Consider the following 15,883-nt stretch of genomic DNA (forward strand, 5'->3'; position numbering starts at 1 on the left):
CATCATTCAAACTGGAATATTTTTGAGAGTAAAAGAGGGTGCTATTAATAATTACACCAGGGCAACAGGTGTAAAGAGGACTGTCTCAGGAATATGGGGCCTTTTAATTACCTCCCTATATGCTTTGCCAGTCTCCTTTCCATTGTACTTACCTTTACCTGGATCTTGCTCTTCACTAAGTTGTTATTAAATTGATCTAAGCATTTTGTGAAGATTTGTGCTATTAGTAAAGCTTAGATTTTTTTCCGTTTAGTCTATCACCCTAAGTTGTTTTATATGATGCAACTTTTCTAGTAACAAGACAAAGACTCAGATATATTTTTTACTCCTTTTTGTTTATTATTTTAAATAAAAAAAAATAGACATTTATACAATTGATCAAGTGATCCCAATTACTCCAGCACCCATCTGGCACTGCACACAACCATTACAGTAATATTGATTAGGTACCCTGTACTGTGTTCTAAATCCCTGTGACTGTTTTGTAACTACTAATTTGTACGTCTTCATTTCTTCACCGTTTTCATCCAACCCCCAACTCCCCTCCCCTCTGGCAATCACCAGTTTGTTCTCTGTATCTGTGAGTCTGTTTTCATTTAGTTTGTTTGGTTCTTTGTTCCTTAGATTCTGCATATAAGTGAAATCTATGGTATTTATCTTTCTCTTTCTGACCTGTTTCACTCAGCACAATACCCTCTAGGTCCATCCATGTCATTGCAAATGGTAAGATTTTTTTTTTAAATAACTAAGTATTACTCCTTTTTCTTAATTTTTTTTTGTCTTTTTAGTCTCTAGAAATAATATAGCTTAACTGTTTTCTATATCTATTTAAAATAATACTCATTGACCCATTCTTTGACTTTTATAATTAAAAAAAATTGTAAGTTTCTTAGCTTTCCCAAATTTTCATATCTGAAGACTTTTATATAATAGTCAAAAGTTCCCTATGGACTGATGCAGTGTTTGGCCTGCAAGAATTTCTCCCAGGAATTAGTGCTGCGGTCACTACCCACATGGTCTTCAGAAGACTGTTTTTCTCTAGAAAACTGTTTTTGTGGTCTTATGGTAAGGTAATGTGCTGTATTGGGAAGATTTAAGGTAAATTGTTGTTAGCCTTAGGTAAACTCACCTTGCATCGATTATAACACCATGATTTTTAAAGCATCTATGCTGTCTCACAGTTATCTTCAGAGAAATTTTTTTTAAATAGGTAGGATAGGTGGTATCCCTATTTTAAAGATGAGACTGAAGTTTAGAGCTATTATGTTATTTGAGTCACATGATGGGTGTAAGGAGAACTTGACCAGAGCCCAACTATCCCAACTCCCGTTCATTCTCCAGAACATGCTTAGATACAGTTCCAAGGGTATTTGTTTTTGTAATTAGTTTTGAGTCCTGGACACCAAAAGAACCTCCCTATATACATTCCTGAACTGCGTTTCTATCAATGACCTCAATTTTAGTTGGAAACTTTGGACGATTGATGCAGCTTTTTCACTAGGACCTCATACCTACTTGTTCCCTTTATTTGGTTTGAATCATATTGACTTATGTCTTGAGTGTTATCTTAAGCTTGGTTGGAGAATCCACCTTAACTTGCCAAAAAGATTACTAGTATCCCCTGTATTTAATTTAGGCTCCCTATCCTGACCTTTTGGGCTTGAAGTGTTGCTAACTTGCTTTTTACCACCCTGCCCTGGCCTTTTTATAGTGTTACTAGATCTGGAGTCCTGAAACTATAGGTCTGTTGATAAAGGGCATTTCTTTAAAACTGAAGGATTATTTTACCTTGATCCTGAAAATGTATAAAATAATTATAAAAAATATTTAGAGCTTTTTATTTTAATTGCTCATCCTTGCTAACTGACCTTAAAAAAATATTTTTTTTCTATCCCATAAGTACCTAAAATTTTTTTCAGGATGTAACTAAGGAGATATAGAAATTTTTTATGAAAATTTAAAAACAATATTTAAAATTAAATAGTTGATTATTTTTGTTCTCATTTACTTTTTATATTCTTTTCCTTGGTCCCCTCAAAGGCTTAGAATATATGCCTGCACTTTCGACTAAGGGATTGCTGGCTATTCATTAAAAAAAACAAACAAAAAAAACCCCTAATGTTTTAGAGTTCCTATTTATATAGAGAGAGCGCTGTGCCAGATATGAGGCAGAATGAAAAAATGAGCATAGATCTCCATGAGCTTATCATCTAGTAGGGCTTATAATGTCACATATGTGTAATACAAGACACATTATGGCAAATTATGTACTAGGAATACACATGAATCGTGGAAGTGCTCTTGTGTTTCAGAAGAGAGTGTGCACATATGTTTGGGGAGCATTAAGGAAAACTTGGGAAGGAGGAGTCCTTGAGATGGACCTTTGGAAGTGGGTACGGTTTTCACAGGTATAGATGATAGGTCGGACATTCCAAGATGAAAGTCGTTGAGGGTAGGGAAAAAAGCATTAAAGCAAGAATGTGGGGTACTAATTTATGCAGTAGTGAATAGTTCAGTCTGACTTGACTATGGTGTTGTAGGGGGTAGGATTGAAAAGAGTTTGCTTGGCTTTCCTTCTTCCTGCTTCTGGCTACTTGTCCTAATTTCTTCATTGTTCTTGCTTTTTTTACACCCTTACGTGTATGTTATTTCATAACATTTATTTTTTAAGTCTTAATTTTTTTAGAGCAGTTTTAAGTTTATAACAAAATTGAGAGAAAGAAACAGATTTCCCCCATACTCTCTACCCCCACACATACGTAATTTATTTCATTATCAGCATCACTTACCAGATTGGTACCTTTATTATCAAGGATGAGCCTACAGTGACACATCATAATCACCCAAAGTCTATAGTTTACTTTCGGGTTCATATTTGGTGTAGTCTGTTTGGATAAATGTACAATGACATATATTCATCATTATATGCAGAGTATTTTAACTATCCTAAAAATCCTCAGTTATTGCAGACATTTCTTCCTTTTTCTCTTTCTTCTTCTCGTGTTCCCATTACGCATGTTATATCTTTTGTTGTTGTCCCACTGTCCTTATATATTGTTTTTTTTTTTCCCCTTAATCTTTGTTCTCTTTTTGGGTTTTGAGGTTTCTGTTCGTATAGCCTCTAACTCAGAAATTTTTTCCTCAGCTGTGTTCAGTAAACTAATAAGCCCGTCAGAGGCATTTTTCATTTCTGCTGCAGTGACTTTGATCTCTAGCATTCCTGGTCCTTCGTAGGATTTCCATTCCTCTGCTTATATTGCCTGTCTGTTCTTACATACTGTCTACTTCACTCATTAAAGCCCTTAGCATATTATAGTTGTTTTAAATTCATGGTCTGATAATTCCAACATCTCTGCCATCTAGTTCCGATAACTTGCTCTGTCACCTCAAATTGTGGGGGTTTTTTTTGCCTTTTGGTATGCCTTGTAATTTTTTCTTGATAGCTGGACATGACGTATGGGATAAAAGGAACTGCTGTAAATGGACCTCTAGTAATATGGTGGTGGAGTGTCAGGGAAAGGGAATTTTCTACAGCCCTTTGATTAGATCTCAGTTTTTAGTGAGCCTGTGCTTCTGGAGTTTACCAGTGTTGCTCAGGTTTTTTTTGTTTGTTTGTTTTGTTTTTTTCTTCCCCGTCAGGTGAGATGGGATGGCTTGAGTGAGCTGGAGTTGGGCATATCCTTTCTCCCACTGGAAGGATAGAGCCTGGTAGAGTTGAGTATTTTCCTTGGTCAGTTAGGCTCTGGTTAACTGGTTTCCCCTGAGAGAAGGCTTGTTAAGAAGAACAGAGCCATCTGGAGTATTTTGAAATGGTTCTTTTTCCTCTCTCCCTACTGGAAGGGGATTTATTTCCCCATGTTTAGGAATCTGTTCAAGTTCCTGGAGGTAGATCTCACAATATTGTCCCTTGTGGGGTTGGAAGAAACTTTCCTCTATCCGCCTAGGTTCTTTCAGCAGGTTTAAATCTGCGTGAGACAGATTAACAAGAGAAAATAACCAAATTTAATTATATATGTATACATGAGAACCTCACATACATGAGAGAGTCAGAGACTCCACACACTTGAGAGATTTAGAGACAGAAGGAAAATTAGGTATATATGACATTCTGAACTGTAAAAGAGATAAGGCATCTTGGGGCTTAAGAGGGTCATTGCAGGACGATAAGAAGAACAGATCGATCTTCAGTAACTATTAGTTTACTCTGCCATAGAATAGGTCAACAGAGTTTATCTCTGATACTAATTCAGATTTAGGTTGGGATGGAGGACAGAAATTTTTTTTGAGCCTTCAGGGTCTCTGTTGTCTTTAGCTTAAAATAATTTGCAAACCACAGAGGCACATTATGGAGTGACTCATTCTGAACCTCTATACCCTCCTTATGGTTGGGTAACCCTGGAGTTTTTAATTCTCAGACTTGCCTACATTGAACCTCCAGCAATTCATCAATTACAGTTCAGATTTTCCTACCCCAGCACTGGACAGTGCTTTGCTCTATGTCCTTGCCTTTCTAATGGATCCAAGAAGAGTTTTTACTTTTCAGACAGTTCAACTTTTTTGCTGTTAGAATGGAGTGGTGACTTCTAAGCTCCTTACATGCAGAACCAGAAACCGAAGTCTCTTCTATAAGATTTTTGCACCTAAGGTTATTAAAGCTCAGAAAAGTGAAATGATTTGCTTAATATTATACACTTTAAAAATTTTCTTTTTTAGTTTTAGTAGAGAACAACTCTACTCAAAAGACAAATGTGGTCTTTGTCTAAAGATAGTGTTCATCGTTAGTATATGAAAGTCAGAAAACTATGCTTCCGGAGTTTGGGGGTGTAGAGCATTTTCACTTTCAGCATTGTGGATTTCTGAAGTAATCTTTTTGTATGATCTTATATTTTTGAAATCAGAGCAAAATCAGTAAAAGTACCAAGTTAAACAATACCAAAACAAGAAAAATCAGAAATATTGAGGTAGAAAAAACATAATAATTACAAACCTATTAGTTTCTTATAATTAGGTTAATGAGTTTATATGTGGAAAGTGGCTAGAGAAAAGGCCTGAAAGGTTGTCAGGGACAGGATTGGGAAATGGTGTATGATGCTTTTTATTTGGTAGATAATGGGGAACAATGAAAAATTTTTATATAATTTAGTAATACAAAGAAAATTTTAGTGCTTTCTATTTATACTATTTTAAAGTAAGATTAATAGAGGTCTACTTCAGTTTTATAAAATACTTTGGTTCTAAACGCTGTAATTAATGCCTTTCAACTATAAGTAATAGCTTAAAAGATAGCAAAACATAGAAATGTGATGCAGTAATTGAGATTAGTATTTGGTGTCACTAAGTATTTGGTAAACATGTATAAAATTGAGGCAGTATCTTATGCTGTTGAGCTTAACCAAACTGCTTGGGTTGTTAGCTTTGCTCTTCATTATTTTTTCATACTTAGCCTCTTTGAGCCTTGGTGTTCTCATCTATAAAATGGGGATACTTAATACTTAACTAATAGAACTGTCATGAAGTGAAACGGCTTTCTTTTTATGTATATATGTGTGTTTTATTATAGTGATTATAGATATATTTATCAAACAATGTAAAATAATACCTGGCAAATAATGTGCATTAAATAAGTCCTTTTACTGCTACTGCTGTCATGAGTAGTAGTAGAAGGTATTTTGTTAAATAAATTAATAAAATAATGAGGGTATAAAATACTATAAATGTACTCGATATCTGAAAATCACTACTCACTGGATTTCAGATTTTATATTTTTCTCAGTTTATAGAAACTAATGAATTCAAGTATTTAACTTCATGTTTTGTCTTTTGTAGTTTATCAGAGAAGATATGAAATATAAAGATGCAACTAACAAACACAGCCATCTGCACAGAGAAGATAAGCATATAACTGTTGAGGATTTATGGAAACGGTGGAAAACATCTGAAGGTAAGATTGTTTTAGTGATCTGGATTCCTCGCTGCCCTTCTGTCCTGCTTAGCCATTGTTAAGTCACTAATTGCATATGACCCTACAAAAAAAAAAAAATAACATTTCTGTGAAGATATTTATATTTTAGTAAGTAATTATTTTATCAAATAAACATGGATCCCAAATTTTTCTTTTTAGTTATGGAGAACAGTTTCTAAAGTCTTTAGAAGGTGTAAAACTTTTAACCTTTTTCTTAAATAAACCCCTTAATGAAGTCTTCTAATAGTTGCATGATAAAGTTGTATAATTTATATTTTATTCCTTTTTCTGCTCTTAACTCCTCAAGCTACTTTATGGACAGCAATTGTTTAAGACAGGAAAAGTAGATAACCTAAAATCTCAACTTGATCCCTAATACTAGAAAGCTACTAAAAATTTTTTAAAAGCCCATTCGCTTATTATTATTTTTTTTTGAGTAATAGAGTCAACCAAACTGTCTTTTCTAATATTTCTATTGTTTTATCAGAGTAAAACAATTATGTTGTAATATATATTTTTCTTTGCAAGTGTGAATAATGAAATGAAATTAAATTAAAAGGAAGCTGGGACAGATTACAAAGTAGAAATATAAAGAAATAATAAAGTTTACTAGACTGTTAATGATGATGTTTAGAAATGGTAAAATGCACAGTATTTTTATTAATGTAGAAGGTTTACATCTTACTTATTTTTGTTTTCACTTTTTAAAAGAGGCATGTGTTGAAATATACTGTGAAGAAAAAAAGGAAAGAAGGTAAAAAAATACCACTCACTTAAAGATACATAGACGTTGGAAATCTGTCTCTCCATTCCCCTCCTCATACCATTTTTAAGTACTATGAACTTGGTTAGGAATAGGATAAATGAATATAAATTTCATGCAGGAAAGCATTAGATGGGTGGAAAACTTAGTAAGACATAATCTGTCTAAATGAAATATCTGAGCAGAATGTAGCTATTACTAGAGGAATTGCAGCTCCATTATAGAGTTTATTGCTCCTAGTTTATTTTAGATTTTGTTCATATGATAAGTTGAATGGAGCCCACACAACCGAGTTTGAATGAAGGAAAAGATTTGACCTCTTCTTATCACCTGTTATGCTCCCCCCTGGGGCAGCCCCCCGTCTCTTGCCTGAGAGGTTGCAGTAGCCACTTAGTGGCCTCCTCGTGTATACTTGTGCTCTGCTGCGAGTCAGTTCTTCAGCAGAGTAACCTATTTAAAGTATAAATCAGATCCGTTCAGTTCCCTATGAGGGCTCAGAGTAAAAGCCAAAATCTTTGCAAAGACCTAAAAGCCTCTCTGTGATCTGCCTTCTACTCCCACACTGTTACCTCTCTTCTCTTTTCTGTCCCATCCGTCTTACTGTGCTCTATCCTAGCTGGACTCCTTGCTATTCCGCACCTGCAAAAATCCAGGCATCCTCATGGCCATCTCCCGTACCTCTTTTACTAAGGTCTTCATCAGGGCTATTTTCTCGTGAGGCTTTCCCCAACCGACCACTCTGTTTAAAATTGCAAACCACACTCCCTCCTCCTCTCTTTTTTTTTGGTACTCTTGATCCCTGTTACTCAGCTTCATACTTTCTTTTTTTCCCATATCATATATCACCTTCTTCAGATATTATATAATTGACTTATTCATTATGTTTGCCTCCTTTCTCTTTCTCCCCTGCTTCCGAGAGTGTATTCCTCAGTAGGCCCGGGCATCTTTGTCTGTTTTGTTTAGAGGGAATCTGTCTTTAGACCCCGTTTGGCTTCCCGCCCCAGTGAGCTTGGCAAGATCTTCTGTGATCTGTGAGAATGTTTTTCTTATTTTTTTTTTCAGCTTTAGGCCTTTTCAAGTTGAAAAGCCTCTTAAATCTCTTTTTCCCCCTAATTTTCACCCCCTAAGATTTTACCATTATGATAATAATAAGACCCCCCCACCCCCGGCCGCCAAAGTCTCTCTAAATTATCTACTCTCGGCTTCCTTTTCTCCGAACCCAGTCTCTTACATAACCTTTTTAGGGGATTAGGGCGTGGGAGGAATTGGGCCTCTACTACAACAGCTGCATGAAAGGGAAGAGAGAGGAGTCCAGTGAAATAAACCTCCACTAGAGCTTTATAGTGACCTAATTCATTTTCTCAACCCATGTCAGACTCTTTATTAAGGTGTCATATAGAGGCAGGTCATGTAAAGGTGGGACGTTGTTGCTAAATCACTGATTTTTACATTGTATCCTGACAAGCCCCAGGTTGCCTGGAGGTATCTCAGGGACTGGGCATGGGCATGTCGAATGTGCAGGGTTCTGCGCTTACCTGGTATATTTTGTTTCTGTTGAAGAGTTCTCTTGGGAATGAAAAGTGAATCTTTTGAAAAGGTTTGGAAACTGCTGATATAGAGATTAGAATGTACCTCTAGCGGTAATATGTAATTCAAAGTTGTTTAGTTGAATATGAATACAAATATACACATGTGCACACACACGCACTCACACATACACAATTATATTTTGTGCATATTGTTGTGTCTCTAGTACCTAGTGCAGTACCTTATTTACTTTGATATTCAGTAAGTGTTGAATGAATGAATATATAATGCCTGACGAGTATAGGATACTCAGTAGTTTAGTTCATCAAATATTCAGTTCATCAGATATCATTTGAGTACAGGCATTTCTGCCAAAATGAAAAATATACATTCCTGAAAAATGTATGTTCTGCAAAATTATGAACTTAAAGATTATAGTTTATGGGAAAAAATGGGATTGAAGCAGACTATTCAAAATTTATGCAACTTTGTGAACAGAGCACTGACAGTGGTAATAAAAATGCTAGCACAGGTAAAAAGATGTGTTAAATTTATAATCAATAGATAGTATAGTAGATATAGGACTTTACCTTGAAAAATAAGATAATTTAATGGAAGGAGGTATTAGGTAGGGTTCAGGTTGCTATATTGTGAATACAAGGGCAAAGTGCCGGAAGATGAGAACTGAGTAACGAACATCTCTAAAAACAGTGGCTGTGGCCAAATTGAGCGGAGAAGGAGTGGTGAGGGGACATAGGTTGCTGTTGTGCCATTACGTATACTTTGTATCCATTTGTAGCTACCTGACATATGTAAAATGATAACATGTGAGGAAAAGTACGTATTATATATGTCTGATTCCTGTCAACCAGTTGCACATAAGCTAATTCATGTTACAGAAGCACAAGTAGCAGAACAGGTTGTATCTATTAGGTGCTAAGCAATCATTGGAGCCTTGGTATTAAAGATGAGTTAAACAGGTCTCTAGCCTAAGGTGTAAATAGCCGAGTTGCAAAGACAAAATAAATAATTATGATATATAGTGATATGTACAGTAATAGAAGTTAAGTGTAGAATATAGAGATAGGTCATTGGAAGGAGTAGTTAACTCTCTGGTAGGATTATATAGAAGGAGGTGTTTGCAGTAGTCTGTGAGTGTTGACTGGGAGTTTTGGAAGGGAATAGAGCGGTATACTGTAGGTGGTTAGCCCTCTCATGGCTCTTTCTTCAGTTACCTGAAAATGGGCTAGCAGTGCAAATGAAGGTGGCATGCTATAGGAAGTGTGTGGGCTTTCAAGCCATGCAAGTTTAACTCCTGGTTCTTCTGTTTATGAACATTAAGACATTGGGCACATTTTAAAATTCACTTGGAACGACACGGATAGATCTTGAGGTAATCAGGCTAAGTGAAATAAGTCAGATGGAAAAAGTTTAGATATAAAACTGAAAGCAACAGATGAATAAGACAAACAAATAGAAACTCATAGACACAGACAACAGTTAAGTGGTTACCAGAGAGAGGGGGCGGTAGACAAGGGTAAAAGGGGGTCAAATATATGGTGATCGAAGATGTGACTTTGAGTGGTGAACATATGATGCAATATACAGATGATGTATTATTGAATTGTTGAAAATTATATAATTTTATTAACAAATATCACCCCAATAAATTTAATTAAAAAAAATTTTTAAAAATTCACTTATAAAATGCAAGTAATGTGACATAAATAAGGTAGTGAAACTGTCTGGCATAAGTCCTGGCAATACCTGGTAGGCAGTAAATGTTCACTATCTTTGAATAAAGCCGGTAAACAAAAATGTTCAACTGTATTTAACATTTTGTAAGGTTTTTGATTTAGTGTCATAATATTTACTAATAAAATGAACAGGTCTATTAGGCTAAATATCGTTTCAGTGTGTACTTTTCTGGAGGGTGAAAGGTGCCAATGGTATTTATGGAATGTTAAGTGACGAAAAATAAAATTGTGTTATGCAGAAATTGATCCTGATTTCACAGAGAAAAATTTCGATGTGACCTGATTGCATTTTTTTTTGGTTTCTGTAGTGAACGCTAGGTCAGTTTGCACATAGCAACAGTCCAATGCAAATGACAGCCATTTTAAAAGCTAGGATTAGATTTTAGATAGATTTCGATAAACTGGATATCTTGTTAGAATTACCGAATGCAATTAAGTAGTAGCCAGATACATAATAAAGGAAAATTTAGATGGAAAATTATTGGTTATGTATAAAATTTAGGGACCATAGTGGATTAAAAAACCTGATGAAGTAATGTACTGTTTTTAAAAAGGTAACTCATTGGGTTAAATAGTTATTATACCTTGTGACAATCATGAAGTAATCTTTCCATCCTGTTCAACATGAGTCTTACCTAAGATCACTGTGTAATTTTGGGCTTTACAAATTGAATAGATATTTGAAAAATTTTCAGAAGGTTTACTTTTTATTTTATTTGAAATTTAAAGGAACTGAAATTGAGAGAAGAAAAAGTTAGACACTTAAAAATGGTTGTTTTCAAGTGCATATAAAACCTAGCTAGAGAGAGACAACTAAGTATTTTCTTCTGTTTAGGAAAACAAAATATAAATGTTACATAAAAGGAAATATAAAGGAAAAACATTCCTGATCATTATTGTTAAATTTCTCAAAGGAGGATTATAAATATTTTCTCTATGTGTATCCTCAGTATTCATAAGCATTTTCTTCTAAGTGTGAAAGTATAAACGAACCTTTAAAAGTTGATAAAATGTACCAGCTTTTTTAGATGTATAGTATTGGTTACAATGAGACTGGAATGAAAAAAGGATCAGTAAATATTGTTTAGCATTATCAGAAGCATAATGCAAAATGTAGGCCTTGCAGATAATAAAGTAGTATTATCTTTGTGACATCCATCAACATGATATTTATTTGCGTATTTATAATATGCATAGCAGTCACTGGTAGAATATAAGGAAGTATAAGATAAGGCTTTTCTTCTCAAGGAGCTTACAGTATTGTTAACGTGTTCGCAGATGAAATATTGAATAATAATATAAGAAGGTTTGATTAAATACTAGGTAAGGGGGACTGTTATGGGAGTTTAAGAGAATGACATATTTATTATGGAGAAGTCTTCATTAGGGAGATGACCTGCGGTAAGATTTTGAAAGAGATACATTTTTCTTAGAAATGAGAGAGTTAGGGTTATACAGGTTAAAATTAGTAATTAAAATGAGCAAATGAATAGGTGTAATTCCACACTTAAATCCTAAATCCCTGAAATAAGCAGAATTTACAAATCAGAAATATAATTTTTAGTGTATGTGAGGGAATAAATTGTTTTAATGTATGGCTTTTGCTGTTAACATGTAGTGTTTGACCTTTCTAAGTTTTGTCATCTGTTGAATGGGGGTAAAAGTCATCAAATTGGTTGAGGATGAAATGAATTCGTACATGTAAAGTGCTTAGAACAGTGCCTAGCACATAGGAAGTGCTTGATGACTAATCTCTTGTTATTCCTGTTTTTGTAAGACAAATGCGAACCTGGCACATTTAGGGGATGCTGGAGACTGACATTGTTGGAAGAGGCATCTGAGTCGGGGAATAGTAGAAAGTAGGATAGGTCAGAGAGAGAGAGACCAGACTAATGAGCGTTAGTGTTTAAACCTGATCAGCTGCTCCAAGAGTGGCAAGTAAGAGTCCACTCATGTACCAATGTTATCAATAGGTAGTGGTTGCCTAGAGCACTGGATTAAGGTAGCTCACTCTGTGTCAGGGCTCAGTGGCAAAGAAAGGCTTATATTTGTAAAGATTTTTGGTTAGTAATATTTGCTATGTGTTGGGAGGTGATAATGTATTTTAGCATTTTTATCATTATTGCACTATTTAGGAGCTATTATAGCTTCTTGTTTTAGAAAACCTCATAGAAGAGTTATAAGAAAATGAATTCACTATAGATAAGAAGACCAGCTTTGAGTTTAATATAATAAGGATTTGAGTGGGGAGAATGAAAAATCATGAATTCTGAGAAATGTTTTAAAAGAAGGCTTGAATCAACTTTTCCCTTTTGTTCATAAATAATTTTATTTTATTTTTCCCTTCTGGTGATTTTGGACCCATTTGGCTTGAGGAGAATCATTGAACTGATTGATGGAAGTGAATATTTTTTTAGTAAATGTTTCTTATAAGCAAGGCATTATTCTAGGTAGCGAAGATATACAGATGAGGAATATGTTTTCTGTTTTCTACCTACCTATAGTCTGTTATTGGAGAAAAGTCTTAACAAGTAATTAAAGGATGTGATATAATCTGTAAACAATATGTTGGTCTGTCTAAATCGAGATATGTAGTAAGCACTGTGGAATAAGAGAATTAGAGTATGTTGGTCTGTCTGCAGAGGTCAGATAAAGCCAGAAGCGTTAGTTGCATTAAGGGCAATTTGCTTTTCATCTTCTGTCTCACCTCTCACTGGGAGGCACTCTGCTGGATTGATAGCTTTCAGGATATTTGTAATTAATATAGCACATTTAAAAAACACAAGGCTCTTAATATACTTCAAATACTTGTGCTGTTTTATTAACTCAGGTTTTTAACACTTTCCAACTTTTATATGACATTATTAATTCTAGAAGCTGTTGTAAGCCCTCTCTAGAGCTAATAGATTCTCATTATTCACGGAAAGCAGTATATACAAGGGAAGGCCTTTTCTTGAGGTGGAGTCATTTCAAAATTACAAATGTTATTATTTGTACTACTAACAAACATTTTTTATTGTCAGAGTTTCTTGTAGGTGGAGAATAGGTGACTCAAACATATTGCTCATTTATTGTTCAACCAACATTTAAGTGCAGGTTTTCCAAGCTATTCAAAAGTAAAGTGTTCCTAATGAAACTTTTTGTAAGTTGAAATGGAGTAAAAGAAAGAAGCAATTACCATTAATTTATGTGCAAACATTTTTGACCATTTCAAGAGCCCCAAAATAACCTACCCAGTTATACCGAATAACACGTTAAGTCTAAAAGAACACTAACATAGAGTAAAAGTAGGAATGATATGATATAATAAATAGACACCACATTTTATATACCCATCTATTCACTCTAGCAATTCCTTTTATCCATTACTGGATGCCGACTATAAGAGACCCCTTGACTACTAGCAGGACCAGTAGTAACTATGGCAGCTTTTAAGAGTCCCTCTGCACGAACACAGTACCAGTGGTGGATACAGACAAGTTCAGTGCATGCACTATGTCTTTATTTCGTTCAGCATGATCAAAACAATTACAAGTCCAGTTTTATGCTAAATGTAACACTCTTATGAGTTCTTTTGGGTTTTCTGATACCTTAGGGCGCATCTTGCTAACTGATGTACAGAATAAATTGAGATAAAGCACAGATGCACACACAGTCCAAAGAGCTATGGTGGCCCGATGCAGAGATGCTGAGTGTGGTTCCTGGGGAAGGAGCTTGGTGGTGCCCCTCTCACTGCTCAAGGTGCCTCTATAACAGCTCATTGCCAAACACTGGACAATACTTTACGTTCCACCTTTTTCATAAAAGCAAAAATCCTCTTTGGATTTCTTTTAGTCATCAAAAAATAGGTTCTATTGTAGATCTTTCATAAAAGAAAAGTGGCATAATACAAACTTCTGAAAAACGGGTTACTTATGTGCTTAACCTGGGTTTTTGTTAGAAGAATAGTATAAATGTTACTTTGATTTGCAGATTACTTGATGAATTTGAAAAACTGTTCTGTGTTAATCAGAATTGATTTCCATATTTTGTGTAAAGTGTGTTCTTTATTCTTTACCATCAGATATCTTTGTTTTTATTATAAAATTATCCAAATGAGTTCAGAGCACTCACTATGTTCCTAATCTTTCTTAATCATCATCCTGTGTTAGCATTTCAGGCTCTATTCCTTTCATTTCATACCTAGTCATATAGGACTGTTTTGGTTTTGTTATTGTAGTTGCTTTCTTCACTATTTCTTTTTCTCTTTGATTGTTGACACTCTTTTTACTTCAGAACTCTTGACTTTTGGAGATTTAGGGTCATTACATATACTGGTTTGCTAGGATTAATTATGCTTTTTTAATCAATGGAAAACACTTGAGTTTGAGATGGCTCTGTCTTTTCTAGATCTTTCTTGCTTTTATTTCGAAATAGACCACCTCTTAGGATGCAGAGACCGACTACATATCACATCTCTCTGTGATGTGATTTGGGCTCTAAAAATCTTGACAATTTCTGTGCTGTGAGAATACTTAAAATAGATATGATATGAGGCTCTTTTCCCCTCAAATGACAAATTTTCCATTATGTAATTCATCATGTGATTAAAACTTTTCTTATAATTTAAGGAAGTGCTATTCTAAAATTGTGAATTTGCCTTATAGTTTTCCATACACCTGAATTATTCTACATTTCTCCTCTGCTATGTTCACAGACTCAAGGGATACCTCAAGTTTGGAGTACAGTAACAGAACCTTCTGCAGAAGGTAAAAATGAGGGCTGTCCACTTTTCACTGTGATGGACTGTCTAGAGACAGTCGGCTTTCTTGAACATTTTATTGTTCTTTATTCCCTTTCCCCACCTGTTGGGAATCAATTCCATGTGGATGTTTGGTAAATTTTGCTTTACCAGTCCTTGGTTTGGAAAGGGGTTGCACAGGAGGGATTCTAGTTACAGTTCTGGATTTTAAAATGTACATATTGCAGGAGATTCATTATATATTAAATTTTTGGGGGGGTGGAACAAATATTCTGTTCCTTCTCTTTTGGATAAAGGAATTGTTTGTTGATAACAGTATTCTCTTCAAAAATGGTTAGCTTTACAAAAATCTTTTTTTCTAACAAGTCTTGTGTTCAGTCTTTTTTTTTCCATATTCCATTGAACATTATTTAGCAATTAAAAAAAACTAATAGAAATTTGCATATTATAAATACGATGAAAATAAATTTAAAGATATTAGTCATTTCAGTTTGAATATGAAGATGGCGTATTTCTACAATTTCTAAACATTTCTATAGTTCTGGAACATATATACATATATGTTATTTATATTGCATATATAAATTTATGACTCGGGATGAATGATAAAAAATAGTATAAATCACATAACATGTAATAATGTCTCATACTTTAAAATCTTTTCACTCTATGGATGGTTACTTTATTCAAATAGAATATTAAATGCAAATAAAGCTATTGTCTAACTTTCTCATCTGGTTAAGGTCCTCTTCAATAAGCCATCCTTAGTAAGCATTCTTCTAATGTTGGCCAGTCTTTTGTTTCTCTTTCTCTTTGCATCAGTGTGAATTCTTCCAGGATGTTGAAAATGGTGGACCATTTAGATATGTTTGATTCACAGCTGCTTCCTTACATAGTTTAAAATAAAGAGTGTAAATCCGTTTGAGAAAATGAAACAGCAAATGTCAGTCTCATTGAAGGAAATTAAGTTTTACTTCTATCATCAGTTTTTTTCCTTACCATAGATTACATTTTTTATAAAGTATAAAATAGGTGTTTATCACTATAAGCTTCTGACTGCTTAAAGGCTCTGTTCTAAAACAAGATAACAACATACAGTTTTGATTCACTCATAAAGGTATAATAGTTAAAGT

General features: G+C 34.4%; 1 protein-coding gene across 5 annotated transcripts in view; it reads left to right on the top strand.

Moving 5' to 3' along the window:
- STIM2 (stromal interaction molecule 2) overlaps positions 1 to 15,883 on the top strand; it is a 120,480-nt gene that overhangs the window by 59,362 nt on the left and 45,235 nt on the right. For all 5 annotated transcript variants that reach the window (XM_036227577.1, XM_036227576.1, XM_016164954.2 and 2 more), the window contains exon 3: positions 5,827 to 5,941. In XM_036227577.1, coding sequence (XP_036083470.1) covers positions 5,827 to 5,941 — 115 coding nt within the window. The remainder of the gene's footprint in view (positions 1 to 5,826; positions 5,942 to 15,883) is intronic.

The sequence above is a fragment of the Rousettus aegyptiacus genome, unplaced genomic scaffold (assembly GCF_014176215.1).
Source record: "Rousettus aegyptiacus isolate mRouAeg1 unplaced genomic scaffold, mRouAeg1.p scaffold_m13_p_10, whole genome shotgun sequence".
Classification (NCBI taxonomy): domain Eukaryota; kingdom Metazoa; phylum Chordata; class Mammalia; order Chiroptera; family Pteropodidae; genus Rousettus; species Rousettus aegyptiacus.